The sequence below is a fragment of the Amblyomma mixtum genome, chromosome 7 (assembly GCF_055824585.1).
Source record: "Amblyomma mixtum isolate Tamu chromosome 7, ASM5582458v1, whole genome shotgun sequence".
Classification (NCBI taxonomy): Eukaryota; Metazoa; Arthropoda; class Arachnida; order Ixodida; family Ixodidae; genus Amblyomma; species Amblyomma mixtum.
Genome location: NC_143018.1, coordinates 20,538,622 through 20,556,404, shown reverse-complemented (window position 1 = coordinate 20,556,404; position 17,783 = coordinate 20,538,622). Strand labels below are relative to the sequence as shown.

Genomic DNA, 17,783 nt, shown 5'->3' with positions numbered 1-17,783 from the left:
TTGTTTCTTATTATTCTACAGATGTGCTTTGGTAAGAATATCACAAAGGTAGGTTTCTGTTGCTTCTCAAGCAACTGCTGTGCACACTTGCGTGACTTAATGCACCTCTAGTTCATTAGGTCACTCTAGGATACTTCCATTTACCGCCTAGTACAAACACAGATGCTCTTAGGCCTAAATACACAGCACCTCCAAGATGGTCTCAAAAGTCCTTGCTGTAGTGAGCTTGCTTCTGAACCCTACTGGTATGACTCCAAGACCCAGCCTCTTGTCACATCAGACGTGTTCCTGTCTTCCTTATGAAGGACTACAGACACCTCATTTTATATGCATGCTTTCTTCTCAGTAATGATGCGTAAGACATCGAAATGCCTTGTATCGCCACATGGTATTCGCCTACAACTGCTAAATAATTTGTAATTGAATTTACGCTCCCATAGCGTTTCGATTTCATCGAGCCAACGATGACGTGTTTAGGTCTTGTGGAATATGAAATTTTGTGCATGCATATAAGAAAGTGTGTTTTGTGTGAGGCCTGGATACAGTATGTAGGAGACGGGCAAGTATTTGTTTCGAATGATTATCGGTATGGAATCCTTAAGAATACCAACATGCCCAAATGTCTCCGCTAATTCTGCAGTCAAAACCGGGGAAAAATTAAAAAAGCTGGCATGGTGCGCTATAATACAATGCTGTCAAGGACTCGTTTCACTGCCCAGTCAGATTTCAGACATTCCAAATTTTTCTTTTGGTCTGTGGGTTGTGTGGAAATTTGTGCCATTTCCTACTTTTTTTTTCCACTTGACATTGCGTTTGTTAATCGGAAAAGCATTTGAAGATGAGTTATAAAACAAGTGAAGTAGTACACCTAGCTCATACTGTGAAATAATAACAAAAGAATCATTTGTACTGATAGACTTGGCTAATTTGCCTTCACTGCAAACGGGAAGTGCAAGTCAAATAATCTTAACCCATTAATGCCGAAATATTGAACAAATCAAAGAAGGAAATCATTATGTCCACATTGTGCTAGCTGACATACCCTCATTCGGAAGCCAATTTCAAAATTTTGTTTGCTCCGCTAAAATTACAGAAATTGGTAAGTCACGAGTTAGTAACTAGCCCGAGTTTCTGCGAAAGATCAAATCATAGGCCTCAAAACAAACTCAAAGCCCTAAAGAGAGTAGATCAGTTTTTATCCAACAAATGTCTTCCCATTTCACTTGCAAAAGCGTTGTCAAGTTGTCAGAAAATGAGAGACAAGGAAATGCCGGCTGGAAGCCACACATTCACCCCCACCCCCCCCCCCCCCCCCCCCCCTTTTTTTTTCTCACAAAGTTGCTGACAGTGATGCCTGCCATTTTGACCAGAAAGTGTTGACTACTGAAAAGATGTTAACATAAAAGTTTGAATGCAAGCTTCATTTGGTAATTAATGAGTACACAGCGTGCAAATGGTATGTAGCGAGAGCGGTCATTAAAAAGTCGTCACGCGGATTCAGTAAATGTCGTAAGACTGGGAAAGTTGTCTATTGCATTGATATGAATTATCCTGGCACTGTGGACAGGTTAAATTTTCAGTAGGGTTTGGTCAAGAAACCGGGAGATTCCTTGAAAAGCATACCTTATTAGAGGTGAATTAAAGACTCTAAACTGAATTTCCTGAAGAAATCTGTGTAGGTGGCATAATCACTACTTTTTCTGTACAGTAAACTAATGATGTCATGACTAATAAGACATTGTTATCTCAAAAGACCACATTTTCTCCAGTTTAGTTGAACTTTAGTGCTGCCATGGTTTGGTCCATAGCTACTTTTGTAACTTCTTTTGTATGCCAGACAGCTGGCTGATGGGTTCCCTCTTTTTTATGCTTTGGCATCACGGCAAACTTTCTCTGTTATAACCATTCACTTTCTTGTTACCAGTTAGCTGTGAGATGGGCTGATTTCCCCCTGCTCCTTGCTTCCCCAGCACCTGTTGCGCCACCTGCCGTGCCATCCAGGGAGCACACCGGGGGGCCACCGAGCAGACCTCCACCGCATCCTCACGCTCCGCCCCCGCCAAATGGGGCAGTGCCGAGGTCTGTCCCACCGCCACCCCCCGTGCGAACGGGGCAGACACGTGCACCGCCAACGCCGCTGAGCAATGGCCGGGCCCGCTCCGCAGCCTCCCCTCAGGCGGCCCCGCCCCCTCCGCCACCGCCACCCCCCTCCTCCAAGCATGGGGGGAGGAGGGGCTCCGCCCCCTCCACCACCAGCTCCCGCACTGGCGGCCAATGGAATTGGAGGAGGGGGGGCACCAGGCAGAGGTGGCCAGGACGCTCGAGGAGCGCTGCTGGAGCAGATCCGCAAGGGCAAAGCGCTCAATGTGAGTGGCACATGCATGCTTTGTGTTTTATGCCAACTCTGTGCTGTCACCTTATTTGTAAACTTGACCACAGTTCATGCTTAGTTGAACAGCACAGTAGAGCCCTCATTTACGACCCTCAATGGACCATACAGATCTGTTCTATAGTTAGGTGTTGGACTTTTCAGTTTTCATTTTTTGTAAAACCCTCGACCCCCACCACTCCATGATCGCAAGAGCTACTGTGCACATGCAACCTCGACAGGCAGTTCTTTAGGAACGAAGGAAAGACGACACTTGCTGACACATGAAGGCAGTTATTGCTGCTGCAACAGTAACACCTGCTGGCAACAATCCACGAAGGAACTGAAGTCGTCCCGACTCACCAATAGGGTTACGAGCGAGTGTTTGCCCACGCTAGGGCTGGGAAATGCTCTGAAGTCAGCCAGGACAAGCTCATGGGATATGTTCCCATGAGGCTTCGGCACGCTGGTGGAGAGAGCAGCTGCATCGAAACGTTCGTGCGCATTGACTTCCCCCAGGGCTGAAGAGAGAGAGAGAGTTGGTCCCCCAGTCCCCGTGACAGTCACACCGTCTGTGACACTAATGCTGCTGCAAGCAGGTGTCCTGCCCTCCCTAAGGTAACTCAGAAGGATGCGACGTTGCAGGAAAACAAACCCAAAGGATGGGGCAGGGAAAGTCCCCACAGGCGTTGATTGTCACTTGTTCGGTTCCAAAAGGTGTCATTGTGCTGCTCATTGTGCCTTAGGCAGTGCAGGCAGGGCAGTTTAAGTTTATCTTTGGGCTCCTCTTATAATGAATGTCCTTGCATGCAGGGGAAAAATGTGCTTAACCAAGCAACTGCCTTTAGCTGGTGATAGGCTGTCTCAGTGTCACTAGACCTAATGTGCTTTGCACCAAAGCCTCAGTGGTAAGCGCTTTGCAGCTAGTTGTTGCTTATCACGAAACGTCTAATCTTGTTGCCAGTTTACCAACAGGACTGACCTCAGCATGAAATAAATGTACAACTGATTTCTGCACCTCACACCAACCGTCGTACGTCGAATGCATGGAGATTTGTTCTGAGCCGTCCATAGAACTGCCATTGCAGGCAGTCATGTGCCGGATTGCAACATTACGTGCACGTCTCTGCTTTAAATCATATTCCAAGCACACTAAGGTGTCGTGGTGTTGTAGTGTCATGGGGTCTGCTAGTAAAGTGCGCCACCAGATTTGTGGTACTGGGCAGAATATAAAGGAACTTCGCGTTTTATAACCGAAACATTTGCTACATAGTCTCTATCGGCGGTTCGCCTGGCCTGCACTAATTTGTTACAAAATTCGGTTGTTATTTAATCGGGGTTTCGCTTCACTTGTTACTGTAAGCGTTTTCTCGCTTCAGCAGTGTCTTCAAAAAGGCTTCGCCTTCTCTCTTTGTAGCACGTTGACCCAGAGACAGAGTCCACGCACAGCACGCACAGCAACCCTGATGGTCGCGACGCACTGCTGGACCAAATCCGCGAGGGTGTCACACTTAAATCTGTGAGTATGACATATTGCAAAGCAGTGATCTGCTTGGGGTCTGCTTTATGCTGATTTCAAGGAGTGAAATGGTTGAAACGGGTGTGCAACCAAAATGAGCAGGTTATTGATGTGACTGCTTTCAGCAAGAGCAGGTCAAAAGGGCTGGGAGATTTTTTAGCTCTTGCTATCTTTTATTACATTTGCATGCGATTTGTAGGATCACTGAAAGTAAAATGGCGCCATCGGCAGGGCTTCTTGCGCAAAAGAGTGGAGGGCATGTTCAGGAGCATGTCAACAGACAAGGCGCAATGCCTAATTGTTCAAGCTTTGAAATCATTGCACCTGCCGTACCCATGGCACCACGGTGTAGCCTTTGGCTCACTGTTAGTGCTAAGAAACTTGGGAAGGTCTCACAGACAAAGAGCATCTTCAGCCAAAGATGTTCAAGAGCCCTTTTAATGCTTGCGTGCTAAATGCAATGCTGACTGTGAGCCTCTACTTATGACAAGAAAGCCAGGCAGTAGGGTGCCTTGCAAATGAAGAATTGTGGTTCTTTGTCAGCCAGCTGTTGACGTTGTAGAGTGGTGTTTTTGGGCCTCCAACATTTTATTTTTGCCCATCATTCCACACCAGGTACCGGACTCTGCCAGAACTTCTCAGTCCGAAACCAAGTTGGAAGGCCTGGCTGGAGCTCTGGCCAGGGCACTACAAGAGCGAGCAAGGGCCTGCATGCGTAAGCAAACCCTTTGGCCTCCTCTCTTGCCATTGAAAGGCCTTTCTACCAAGTGTAGTTGTCAAGTACAAAAATTTACATGACTTGTGCGCTTCGGAATGAAAGTTTCAATGCTTAGCAGTGCGTCATATCTCTACTGCTCATATGTAGCAGCAGATCATTCCTAGCTGACAGTCATCATCTTTTCGTCTTAAGTTGCATGCATAGCTACTCTGCCAATTATTCCGAGAGTTTCTGAAATATGAAGCCAAGTTTTGGAGCTTCTAATCCTAAAACAACGTTAGGCATTTTGACATCAGCACTTCCGCAAAGAAAGCATCTGCTTCGTTAGAAGTCTTTGTGCTGCAGTTGTGACCTGTTGCCATGCTTTTGTAATCATCTTTTCTCTGTGAACCTCCGTTCTAAATGAGGTCTGCTCGGACTATGTGTGTACAAGATGCACATTGTTTTGAATGTGCATTGTAGGATGGAGCTGTAGTTCAGTTTAGCAGTAATCCTTCTTTCTATAAATAATGGCCACGTCACACACCAGATGTTGTTTCAACTTACAACGCCCTTGCTTCTTTCTTCAATGTGCAGCCGACGACAGTGATTCCAGTGACAGCTCGGAGTCGGATGAAGAATGGGATGACTGATGAGCTACCACTTCACTGTTGCATTTTTGAGAAAGCTCCAGAGAAGAGTGACGGCACCTCATGGTTGCATCGATTGTGCGGTGGTTGGAGACCTGTTGTTGCCAGCACCGTCGTCAGGATCAAGTTTGGCCACAGCTTTTGAGACGGGATGTACCCGGACCTTCTGCCACATCTCTTTGCCTGCTGCTGCCTTTGACACAAATAGAAGTGCCAGACTCTCTGGACCCACACATCGGCACGGATCCGACATGCGGACACAGAGGGTGAAGACTTCCACCTAGATCCAGAGGATACAAATCGACAGGATGATGATGGGCAGGAACTGTTGTGGATACTACTACAGTGCGTCACACGTGAGCACCATATTCAAGAGCACTAGCACCGTCTTACGTTTGTCGAAAGTAAAGACAACCGTGCCTCGAACCGGGAAACAGCAGCGAGACGAGACGACCTGTTGCTCACCGCAGCGTGTTGAAGGAGAAGACGGGCTGCAAGACACGCCGACCAACAACCGTCGACTACTGCAGGACTATCATTTCCGTGAAAGTGGGCGTGACGTATACAGAGCGTGCACCTGGTTTTAGCAAGTGCACTTGTGCAAAGAACCGGTTCCAACACAAAGAAAGTGCAGCGAAACTTAGTGGCCTTTGCTGCGGATGTAATCTAATACCACTGCGAATGGGAGAAGATGTTGTTGCCTCTGCTGCTGTCGCTGCCACTGCTGCTGTTGTTGTTGCGTGGAGGACAATTCGTGCTCCACTGTTGTTTGTTCCGCTGCGTAACCCAACTGGCTTCATTGATCAGATTTACGTGTTTCGTTCTTCTAACTTATGTTCTGTTCAGAAAGTTGTTTTTCGCAAGAACTGATCTACTACTTCTTTCTGTGGCAAGTTCAGGGAGACTGTTAAAGCAGATCACACACAAAAGTGTAGACATGATGAATGATTATTGATAATCTTGGATGTTTTTATGCCTCCTGTTGTTTTCCTTTCTTTTTTTTTTCTGTTTCATTTATTCTTGAGAAAGCCTGGAACTTGGGTCAAAGAAGGGTACTTTGTTGACCAGAGACATCAATTATGGTGGTTGTACATAATTGCCGCGTATAATAAATTAAAATCGTTTTCTTTCATATAAAAAGCTTCGTCATTACAAATTATTCAAATGCATTCTCTTTTCATGTGCGTCCTGTTTGTGTGTTCTTTGTCAGTACACTGCATGATGGTGCTTTTTTTTTTTTCTAGGAACTTAGAATACCCTCTTAGTACTTAACATTTAGCACCTTTTGGAGATACCATCAGCATGGCCAGTTTTTATTTTTTTACATGCACTATATCGATATGCAAAGTGACACGTGCCTCATATTTAGAGACTGCTGATATAGGTGTTTTTTTTAAGCTTACACAAGTTACTTTTTCGTCATGTGTACGTCTAATCTGAAGCAACATTCACAAAAATTGAAAGGAAACTACTGTGACTTTCTTATTGCAATGATCAGTAGTTTCCTGTTCTGCATTAAGAAAACTGTGCACAGAAAAATTGCTTCCTCAACTGAATTTGTGTAGTCGATATGTGCTGTCAGGAAAGAGCTTTCTCAAAGACTGCGGTGGTGTACAGTACTATTCTGATGCAGCCAATTCGCAAAAGATTGTCTGCTGACAGGCAGCAGCTGAAACCAAATGTTCTCATTTCCGCCACTGAGAGGCGGGCTCCCGATTTTTTAATGCCATCTGAAGTTCTTCAACATGCACTAAAAGTTCATTACATGGACATTTGCATGTCGCCTCATTGAAGCCGTGCTGAGCGGGTAGACTTCATGAGCCACTGCAGTGATTAACTTTGCCTCTATTGAGGCTACAATTGACAGTCACCCTTCAATCATTTGAGCTTGAAAGGTACAGGAAGATTTTACAAAGTATGTGAATACCCTTGATGTTGACAGGACAAAAAGCAGCAGTTCAATTAAATTAACTGTTCATATTAACGGAGTTTGCTAACGCCGAAAGCAGACAAAATGCTATTTGGCTTTGCCATCTGCATATTGAGCTGGGCGAAAATGGTGTCATTAAAAGACCACAATGGAAGGGCAGGCATTAAGTTTTGGTGGTGTTATGATTAAAGTGCACAGTCATTCTTACTGTACAATCCCCAGACTATACATGTTCAAAAGTCAAATTTGTGCTTTGTGGACTACTTACAGTTGCAGACTTACAGTATCTTTTATTTCAAAATAGCTGACCCTAACGTCATGTGGAACGCAAATCTCGTTACCGTGATTTCATTTTTTTCCTGTCGTACCTTCACTGTGCCTTGGCCGTCGCGCAACTGGCTGGTAAGGCATGGTTACTGACATTTGTTGGTATGTCAATATCCCTCGACTTGTATTTAAAGTGAAAGTTATGCATGTGGCCAGTCACAGACACGTACGTGGCTTCCACAGTCCCTGTATTGATGGGAGTTTCGCCCTGAAGGGACGAAGATAGTGACGCGTGTACATGCAGAAAAAGAAAGACAGATGATCATACAATGTGATGCGGCATTTCCTATTCACTTTTAATTGCGTCTTTCCAATTTGACGCCCTGCTATAGGGCCGCCTCTGCTCCACTCCGCCCACATAACGCTTGTCACAACAGTGGTGGAAACATGGGCCATACTGCTAACACAGTAAGAGTCACGATGCCTCTAAACTGCACCATCTTCCTTGGCCACCCTCTGTTTTATTTTTGTGTCTTTATGCTGGTGACTCCAAGCCCATAGTGGCGCCCACTTCCTGGAAAAGATCCTGGCTGGCAACAGTACTCATAACTGCGCTTCACTGAAAGTATCTTTTGAAGGCGCCTGCATGGACTACGACATTCAGAGGAATGTGGCCTATACAGCTGCCGTTGTAAACAATTCATCGGACGCTAGCTCTGTGGTAATGCGAATGTCGGCAACAGCTGGGAAGTCAATGGAAAGTCGCTGGATCATTAATTTTTTTTATGTGACCGGTGATGTCAGTGCACTATTTTTTAATGTTCAAAGCCACGCATCTCGTGGAATCGGCAAGGCAACCAGGAGTGGTTCTCCGAAATCTTAATTGTGCCGCCGCGGTGGCTCAGTGGTTATGGTGCTCGTCTGCTGACCCGAAAGGCGCGGGTTCGATCCCGGCCGCGGCGGTCGAATTTCTATGGAGGCCAAATTCTAGAGGCCCGTGTACTGTGCGATGTCTGCATGTTAAAGAGCCCCAGGTGGTCGAAATTTTCGGAGCCCTTCACTACTGCGTCTCTCATAGCCTGAGTTGCTTTGGGACGTTAAACCCCATAAACCAAACCTTCATAATTGTGTAGGTTGCTCACCAGTGAATAAAGGCGGTTGTCTGGCGCAGCAGGCGCAGAAATCGGTTCTGAGGAGAGGGCGCAATAACTGTCTTACTTGATGGACACCTCAAACGCGTCGTGAGGGACGGGAAGAGGCGCCGTAGTCGGGGTTTCCGGATAAACCACTTACTGCGGTTTTAAAGCGCACTGACATCTCGCAGCACACAGTAGTCTTGCATCTCGCTTTCATCGAAACGGCTACACTTGAAGACGCGTTTACGCGCTTCGTCCGTTTGTGTTTTCGTGTGTCTGTGCCTTTTAGCGCGAATTGATCAGTTTGAATATACAGCTTTCGCTGTACAATTTCACGCGATCGGCCAAAATGTGCCCGCGAACGACGGCAGTAATTGTGGCCTAAGATATGTTGCTGGCCGGTGCTCAACATGGTTTTGAAGTCTCGTGCCTCTGCAGCAATGCAGCTCTCTTTTTCGTCGCTTCGCACTGCTATTGCCGGTCCTCAGACGGCGTGCGAACTTTTGGTGACCCTGGGTATGCCTGATGGTAACGGGGTTGACTGGATCCCCGCCACGCTGGCTTAAGTGCGCGCATTTGACCTGGCTACGCAGACTATGTCCCCCCCCCCCCCCCCAATGGCCAAACGCTGCCGCGGCGGTGAAGAGGGAGCAAGGGCTCCTTTTCCCTCTCCCACTTGTCCTAGATTTCTCTGCACTTTTCCACCCGTCTCTTCCCAGCTCCCACACTCTCTTTGTCTTTTCTCCCCCTCTCCTCTGATGTCCCTCCACTTTGCTAGTCCCAACCGAGGCTTCAGACAGATGGACGGACAGATTTTTTTCTGGGGTTATAATGCTAACGCATTAGAAATTACTGGTTTGGTTTATTGGGATTTAAAGTCCCAAAGCGGCTCAGGCTTACTTCTGATGAAATATGGTCTCGCCTCTCGGACATCTCAGCAACGATTTGCAGAAAGGGAGGGAGTGAGAGGCGCCATAGTGGAGAGCTTCAAAAAAAACTCGGGGCGCCTCAACCTTGCAATCTTGAAATGCAGTATATAGTACTTGGAAGTTCTTTTCGGGTCACGACAACCTGAATGCTACCGCATTAAAATTTCGAGCACTTGGGATCTTTAGCGTACACGGATATCCCGCAAAACACGGGGGGGGGGGGGGGGGGGGGGGGGGGGGGGGGGGGGGGGGATTGCTTTTTGGGTAAAGAAAATGGTGCAGTAGCTGTCCCACATCTAGGTGGACACCTCAACCGCACCGTAAGGGTGGTGGTGGTGAAAACAATTATTGTACACAGGGAGTTTGGGCACGCAGGTCCCTGCCCCCGTAGGCCCCAATGAAGCCATCACAAAAAAACTTCAAACCGCTACCTACCAATGTTAATAGGGAAAAGCGTGAAGCCTTGCTGTTCTGGGGGAACTGAATCTAGAAACGCTTCACTCTTCTGTTAAGAATGCAAAAGAAAACTGAAAAAATAGTCCTGTCTGCTTCCTCTGTCCCTTGTCTCTGCGCCGTTATTCACGGTGACTTTAATTACACTGACGGTTTTTTCCGGATGATGTCCGTGAAACAGCTTCTCGCTGTAAATACAGTGCCCCAGGGTACAGCAATTACTACTGTGCACAGATCTCCACCATATAAGGCCGCAGCTTAAACTGACTGTCGCATGTGAAAAAATACTACATAAAAACGTTTCCGCTCGCCGCGTTATCTTTGACAGCAGCGTCGTTGATATCCATCTGAAGCGATGCCGGTTGTTGTCAGACGCTGATGCGTTCTCGCGCGTCCACCATCTTCCAAAGCGTTTATACCACCAGTGCGCATATGGCTCGCGCGATATCGGTTGCGTCGCGCATGTGGCGCGGCGAACTGTGCGCTGATAGCAGCCTTCACAAAAGCCCCCATGAGTCATCATCCCACTTGTTTTCCCCGCCGTTTCGACGGAAAAGAAAAGTATAGGGGCAAACACTCGTTGTAAGGAAAGCTCGTGACTGCGAATCATCGTACAGGGTGTTGCCTCTTGTGAGTTCGAGGCACGTATGCAGTATGCGGGACGTTTCTTATTCAGCCAGGCAGGAATCGAAAATAATACATGGCGCAGTTAATCACATTTTAAATTTCAGCTGTCAGCGACGGGACGGGTCTCGGTCTCCGTTTCGGCACAAAAATGGAGTGGCACCCCCTGTCCTATCTAATGGGAAAGCCCTCTCTCCGTGACGTGAACTGGTGCTGCTATTGCAGAGAAAGCACTGTGCTATACACTCTTTAAAAAAAAGTTCGTAAAAAGGTAGTAAGTGCAGAAGTTACTAACTCTGACTTCGTTTTACTACTTTTTATCAGCTATTTCTACTCTCTTCAACGTATAGTTAGTAAAAGTAGCCCTTGCTACCTTTTTACTGTGGTCGCTAGTTACTTAGTAATTCCGTTCCTTTAACCCTGAAATGAAGTAAAAAAATATAAACTGACACAGATTCTCGTGCTAATAAATTGGTTTTGTAATTACACATTTCTGCAGGGGCATATGATTAGGTAGACTAACCTGTTTCTACAATCGCAACTTCATAATTAACGCTGATATCTTAGCTCACCCGGTAAGAGCCACTAGCCCGTAAATGAGTCTGATTTACGGAACATATAAGACTGAGAAATATTTCCTTACATGTGCACGCGCAGTGCGCGAGTGTGACTCTTTCTGATTTGTCCTGTTCCTGCATTCTGCACCTTTGTGTGCGCACGGTAAGGTTGTTGATGCCACCACCTCGCATAATTTCTACATGTAATGCGCGATAAGCTTAAACACAAGTGTGTGATTTACGGCCAGCAGGCTCTGATAGCTCTGTCTGGATTCCGGAATTAGTCAAATTCACTGTGAACCTTTTTTATTTTTCAAGTACGCATAAATTTGACAAGCCACGCCAGCACACCGTACGATGAATCTAGCAACATATGCGAGTTTATATTCATTTTTTTAGCAAATACTACTAGCTTCCCGTTATTAACTGCAGGTAGCAGCCGTTACTAACTCAATGGGGTAGTATAGCTGTTACTAACCTTCCCGTTGCTAACTGCAGTTACTAACAGGGCAGTAACATATGTGGCAACCAGTTACTACCCCAAAAGTTAGTGAGCACTACTACCTTTTTTCTAAGAGTGTAGGGTTACTTTCTCTAATATTTATTACAGACTGATGGGAGGCCGCCGCGGTGGTCCAGTGGGTATACGGCGCTCAGCTGACCCGAAAGACGCGGATTCGTTCCCGGCCGCGGTGGTCGAATTTCGATGGAGGCGAAATTCAAGACACTCGTGTACAGCGTTCTATAAAGAACCTCAGGCGGTCGAAATCTCCGGAGCCCTTTACTACGGTGTCCCTCATAGCATGAGTTGCTTCGGGACGTTAAACCCCAATAAACAAATAAACAATAGACATAAACATCCCATGTCCGGACGAAGTCAAATAGGACAGCCTGAAAAAAAAAGGAAAGCTATTTCTTAATCGATTAGGAGTTTCTATGTTCCATATTCGGCACTTATCATGTCGTTACCTTTTATTTCCAAACCAATAAAGTACGTCAACTATTTCCCTTACCGCTACTGGTCGTTTGTGGTGTGCTTCGCCTTTATATCTCCTGCACTTTCTCCTGATTTTATACATCAGCGATTTCCGCGTCTGTGTTCCTACGAGTTTGCGTTGTATCCAGCCTCCGTATTCTCTTTTCTTGTGGCTGCTTTATATACCACACTCGCGAATGTTTGTTTATTTATTTATTTATTCAGAGCATACTGCAGGAGTGAAGGGCCCTGGCAGGAGGGGCACAATAAGCACAATACAAAAAGCACAAAACAAAAGTACAAGGCAAGTCATGAAACAAAAACAATTCAATGAACGGCCTGTTCAACGGCATCAATGTCAACTATTGATGATGGTGGTAGCTGATTCCACTCGGTAATGGTGCGGGGAAAAAAAGAAAATTTGAGTATGTTAGTTCTGGCAAAGTAAGGTTTTAACAATTCAGTGTGCCTGTTTCTTGTTGACCTGGACGTTATCGGTTGGAGATACAAATGGTTTCCTATCGTGCATCCTTCCTAACTTATTGTTCTTAACGGTATCTTTCTGCATGTTTTCTCGTTGATCTTTAAATCCCCTCATCCCTTTCCCCCAGTACAGCAAACCGGTTTCGTCTTCCGGTTAACCTCCCCGACTTTCCTTCTCCTCCTCCTCCTCCTCTGCAGTTACAAAGAACGCGTCACTGTTAGTAGTCGTTCTCCACCTCGACCTCCGGTGCCAACAACGGCACCGAACAACTACGTCCCCGCCCACGAGTGCTCGACGCTTCCGCAGGCTCATATAATACCTTCGCCTCTCGCAGAATGAAGTTGCACTGTAATGAACTGTATCGCATTCTATTGTGCTGTGTTGTGTATTTTACACAGCAGCGTATGCGTATCAAACTGAACAGCATTCAACCAAAGGTCACCCTCTAATCATAAATTTTAATATGGCTCCTCAACGCCTGTAAAACACCTTTCACGCGGAAAAATAAGCATCGTGAGAGTGTTGAAGATCGACGCAAATCTAAAGGGAAATATTGGCCATTAAATGCATACAGTACGCATACAGTGTGTTCCTTCTTTGGTGGACGAGACTGCACGCAGTACAAAAACAGAACAGAAAAGTTTTTGTCGTCACAACAAATTTTCTGTAATGTTCGTGACCAAGAACATGTAACAACAACAAAAACTTTGTAGTGACAAAAGAATTTTGTGCAGTTAGCACGGAAAAGTACTACAGACTACAGAAAAAAACCACAGCACTACAGAAAGATACTACAAAACAACAGAAAATTCTGTCGTTACTACAAAACCACAAAATTTTGTCGTATACTTCACAGACTGCAGAAAAGTAGTAAAGATAAAAACCACAGCGCTACAGAAAGATACTACAAAACAACAGAAAACTTTGTCGTTACGACTACACTATACAAAATTTTGTTGTATATTTGGCATGGTTCTGTATCTTTTTCGACGGGGCAAAGCAGCTGTAAAGTTCAATGAGCAAAACTATTTCACCTAAACGTGGAGAGGCGTGAACGCGCAGGAGGCGCAAGCGGGAAAATCTAGGCAGTGCGCGCGCCGCGGTGACAGGCTTAATTCATCACAGTTATCACCTTAAATTCCAGCAATAAGCCAACGCTGCATAGCAAAACAAGTCGTGCGGCAAGAGCGGGGACCCTTCGCGATAAACACCTAACGTCAGTCGACGTTATGACACTGGCGACGTCAAAGGTATATACGCACGGCACAAGTGGGAAAGGCACAACCGAGGGCACCCTTACGCAACTGCGGTCTTGGGCTGCTGCCCGCAACGCACACAGGGATGCGCAGGTGCAACAACAGGCGGGCAGTTCAGTCTCTGAAGAAACCGTGCAGTGTAGCGGCGCTATAGCGACGCAGCTAGGGCCGAGTTACCAAAGCTGTTCACTTATATACATGAAACGAATTGTGATGATGATGGTGGTGGTGGTGGTGGTGATGATGATGACGATGATGATGATTGCTTCAATGCAACATGAAGACGAAAGCATGACGTCGGAGGCCTGCAGAAAAACGGTGCCAGACCGACAGCTTGACATTGTTGCAAGACATCCTAGTCGAAATCAAAAGGAAGAAATGGGCTTAAAAGGGAAGATAAAATGGGCTTAAAGGGAAGAAAAAAGCTGGTCCTTAATGGTGACGGAGTGGATTCCGAGAGAAGGCAAGCGTAGCAGGGGGTGGCAGAAAGTTAGGTGGGCGGATGAGGTGAAGAAGTTTGCGGGGCTACCGTGGCCGCAGCTGGCAAAGGACAGGGTTATTTGGAGAGACATTGGAGAGGCCTCTGCCCTGCAGTGGGCGTAGTCAGGCTGATGATGATGAGTCCGAACAAAAACGTATTGATGAAGGCATAGCACTCACAGAAAATTGGTAAAACAAGAACTTGTCGATAAAGAAACCGCGCTAGAAGAAAATTGTTACAGAAAAGAATAATTGATAAAGAAAAACTTGCCTCCAAATTACCAATGACGTTAAATCAGACTTCAAATTGGTCAAATGATTAGGGGAATCCCCCAAGGTGGAGTAAATTTGTAATAAGGGAGTAATTACTCATTGGCTTTCCTTTGTAGCCGTATGGCTGCGCTTGGGTGGATGCCAATGAGTAATTACTCCCTTATTACAAATTTACTCCACCTTGGGGGATTCCCCTAAACATTTGACCAACACTGTTCCCACTTCGAGTTATTGATCAATTCGCTCTCGCCCTACCATAAACTTGCCGTCCCGGTTAGCTCAGTTGGTAGAGCGACTGCTCCGGTGTAGCGGTGGTCCCGGGTTCAAACCCCGGACCAGGACGAATTTTTCTTTAACTACGAAGTTTCTGGAAAGCTATTAGCTTTCCTTTGTAGCCGTATGGCTGCGCTTGGGTGGATGCCAATGAGTAATTACTCCCTTATTACAAACTTCAAATTGATCATAAGAATTTAGATGGCATTTAAACTGTTTTGATGTTTTTTGTTCAGATGCTGCTGCCGTTAATGTGTTCTTCTGATGCCTGTTCATCCTTTTCCTTTGAGTTCACTCGTGCTTGGGGTCAGGCAAGTCTGCAGTATTCTCAAATAATTTGTACCAATATACCAACAATTGTACCAACATTGTGCCAACAAAAAGTCGGCACACTACAGCAGCAACACCTGTTTAAACGGCCTGGATAGTGCAGGAGCACCGACGTGCGAATAGCTTGCAGCTGCAACACCTCTTTAAATGGCCTGGATAGCGCAAGAGCACCGACGTGCGAACAGCTTGGAGAAGATTAGCAAAACACAGCGCGGACCGAGACAACAAAATAAAAAAAGAGCATGCGAAGACTGGAATCAGGCATTGACCCGTCTTGCTTTTCGGCTGATTTCGAATCGCAATGTGTTTTGACTATCAGCACAAACAAAGCGAAGCGAGAAATCCGCACAATACTCTCACTACGCCGTGAGTGATTGCTGCTCACTTCCAAACAAAGTGTTTGTCCATTACACGGCGAAACCGGAACGACCAAACACGAGCGAAATAACACGGACGGTGGTGTGTGCACGTGCTATCGGCAGCAGAAGCAATGGACCACACAATTAGGGACTTTGCTGTTTTCGATGCGATAGCATTAGAACCGCGTTGTCGGTCGCATATAGTTACCAGGACAGAAAATGACGTCACTAGACCGGAAGGGACAATGATACGTTTCAATGCGTATTCGTTGCGTCCGTGCCTCCACTTTTAGACACCTTCGGAGAAACACCTAACCACCAGCTAGTTGGCTCAAAAGCGACGTCCGGTTGTGTACAGACAAACGTATAGGTGTACGCAAACACCATCATGAAAGAATGGCGCAGCACTCGGTGCAAAGGCGTAATAAACAGCTTGCTATCGCATAGCCAACACATAATGTAATTGGGTGTCCATGTGAACCGTATTGCAGGTTGGCGCTGCACTATGCAGAAAAGTGGAGGTCTTATGGTAGAGCATCCGCCTCGCATACGGGAGGTGCTGGGTTCGATCCCCAAGACCGCCGGGTACCCGCCCGTTTTCTAATGGGTACAAGATTTCCCCCAGCCTGTTGCTCGGCTTTTCTGGAGCGAGATGCTTGGGAAAAGGGTCCTCCCTTACAAAAAAACTTTAAGACAGTCTATAGAGTGCCTATATACTTCTGTCTATAAAGTCTATAGACTGTCTATAGACAAAAGTCTATAGGCGATACAAATGTCATAGAAAGTCTATAGATAATCTATAGATTTATGGCCATACACTTTCAGTAGACTTTTGTCTATAGACTATGAATAGACAAAAAGCAATATCTATAGGAAGTCAAAAGAGTCAATAACAAGTCTATAGACTGTCTATAGACCATTTTTATAAGGGCTGGACCAAACCGTTGCGTTGACGGGCCAGTGATTCGTTCCGCCTTCAAGCAACCGTAAATCAGCTTCGTGCGGTTATGCCCACTTGTGGCCCTTGACAGAAGCGATGTTCTTGTGGTAGAGCATCCGCCTCGCATTCGGCGATGGTTAGTAAAAGGTTAGTAAAAGTGTTCTGCCATGATAAGCAACTTCCGACTGAACGAACCAACCTTAACTGCGATGCCGGCTTTCAGAAATGAAGCTTTAAATGCGCTTCCTTGGTCCCTCCACTTTTTCGGCCTACATATCGCGTGTTGTGCCGTTTATGTTTGTCCCCGTTACACCGCATTATTTCTTCTTGCGGCCTCAAACCCAAACGCACGGGGGGCACCCTCAAACTAAACAGACCACGAACTCAGACCACGTGATCTGTGGTCGTGTGACGTTCTCACATGCCAGTAGCTAAAACCAGCAGTTGTTCGTTCTCGTGGTCAGGTGATCAAGTGATCCAGGACAGATGACGTCACTGATTTATATATGAAATGCATATACCACTACTAATACTTCTGCTACTACATACTACTACCTGTAGCGCTACTAGACAATGCATACTACTTCTGCTCTACTACTGCGCACATTACTACAGCCATAGTTACTACTATCTCTAGAGTTACTACTATGTACTATCAGCAAGAAACGAAACGCGAACAAGACAGTTTAGAAACGAACAGGAAAATGAGAAGTTCCTAACCTAGGTAAGCTCAATATTAGCTCAAGTTACAACAAACTCGAAGGCGCGAAGACTCTTCGTAAGAAGTGTTAATCAACCTCTCGTGTATTTTCTCTCCAGGAGCTATTGTGTTGGTGTTTTGTGCTGCAACCTCAGGTTTCTTGTTCGCGTTTCATTCGTTGCTGATAGCACACTACGTATACTACTCCTGCACTACCCTGAGTCCATTACAATAGCTATGATCAATACAGCTTTTGCTGTACAAAATGTCGGAGTTTTATTAGTGCGGGTATCCGATTGGGTGACGCCCGCTCGTAGCTTTCGCAACGCTGCACCTATCTATGTGGTGAGATAAAAGAATACACATAAGTAAATGCCTGACAGAGCGGAGCAAGTGAAACAGAACGGGCCAAATCGAAATGTCATTCGCGGCCGGGGCCTCCCCTTGATCTTCCCTCTCCGTCCTCCTCGAATTCCACCTCCCACCCTCCGACCCAAGAGTGACGTGCCAGCGTGTCTAAAAATACGTCTAGTTTGAGCGCGCACCCTCTCACGCGTATTTCTTGATTCGCTGCACCATACA

The 17,783-nt window shown here is 46.1% G+C and overlaps 1 protein-coding gene across 1 annotated transcript in view; it reads left to right on the top strand.

Moving 5' to 3' along the window:
• Positions 1 to 4,546, top strand: part of LOC149335173 (actin nucleation-promoting factor WASL-like) — a 58,999-nt gene extending 54,453 nt beyond the window's left edge. The window contains exons 9-11 of the mRNA XM_089551857.1: positions 1,971 to 2,366; positions 3,786 to 3,887; positions 4,503 to 4,546. Coding sequence (XP_089407983.1) covers positions 1,971 to 2,366; positions 3,786 to 3,793 — 404 coding nt within the window. The 3' untranslated portion in view covers positions 3,794 to 3,887; positions 4,503 to 4,546. The remainder of the gene's footprint in view (positions 1 to 1,970; positions 2,367 to 3,785; positions 3,888 to 4,502) is intronic.
• The last annotated feature ends 13,237 nt before the right edge of the window (positions 4,547 to 17,783 follow it).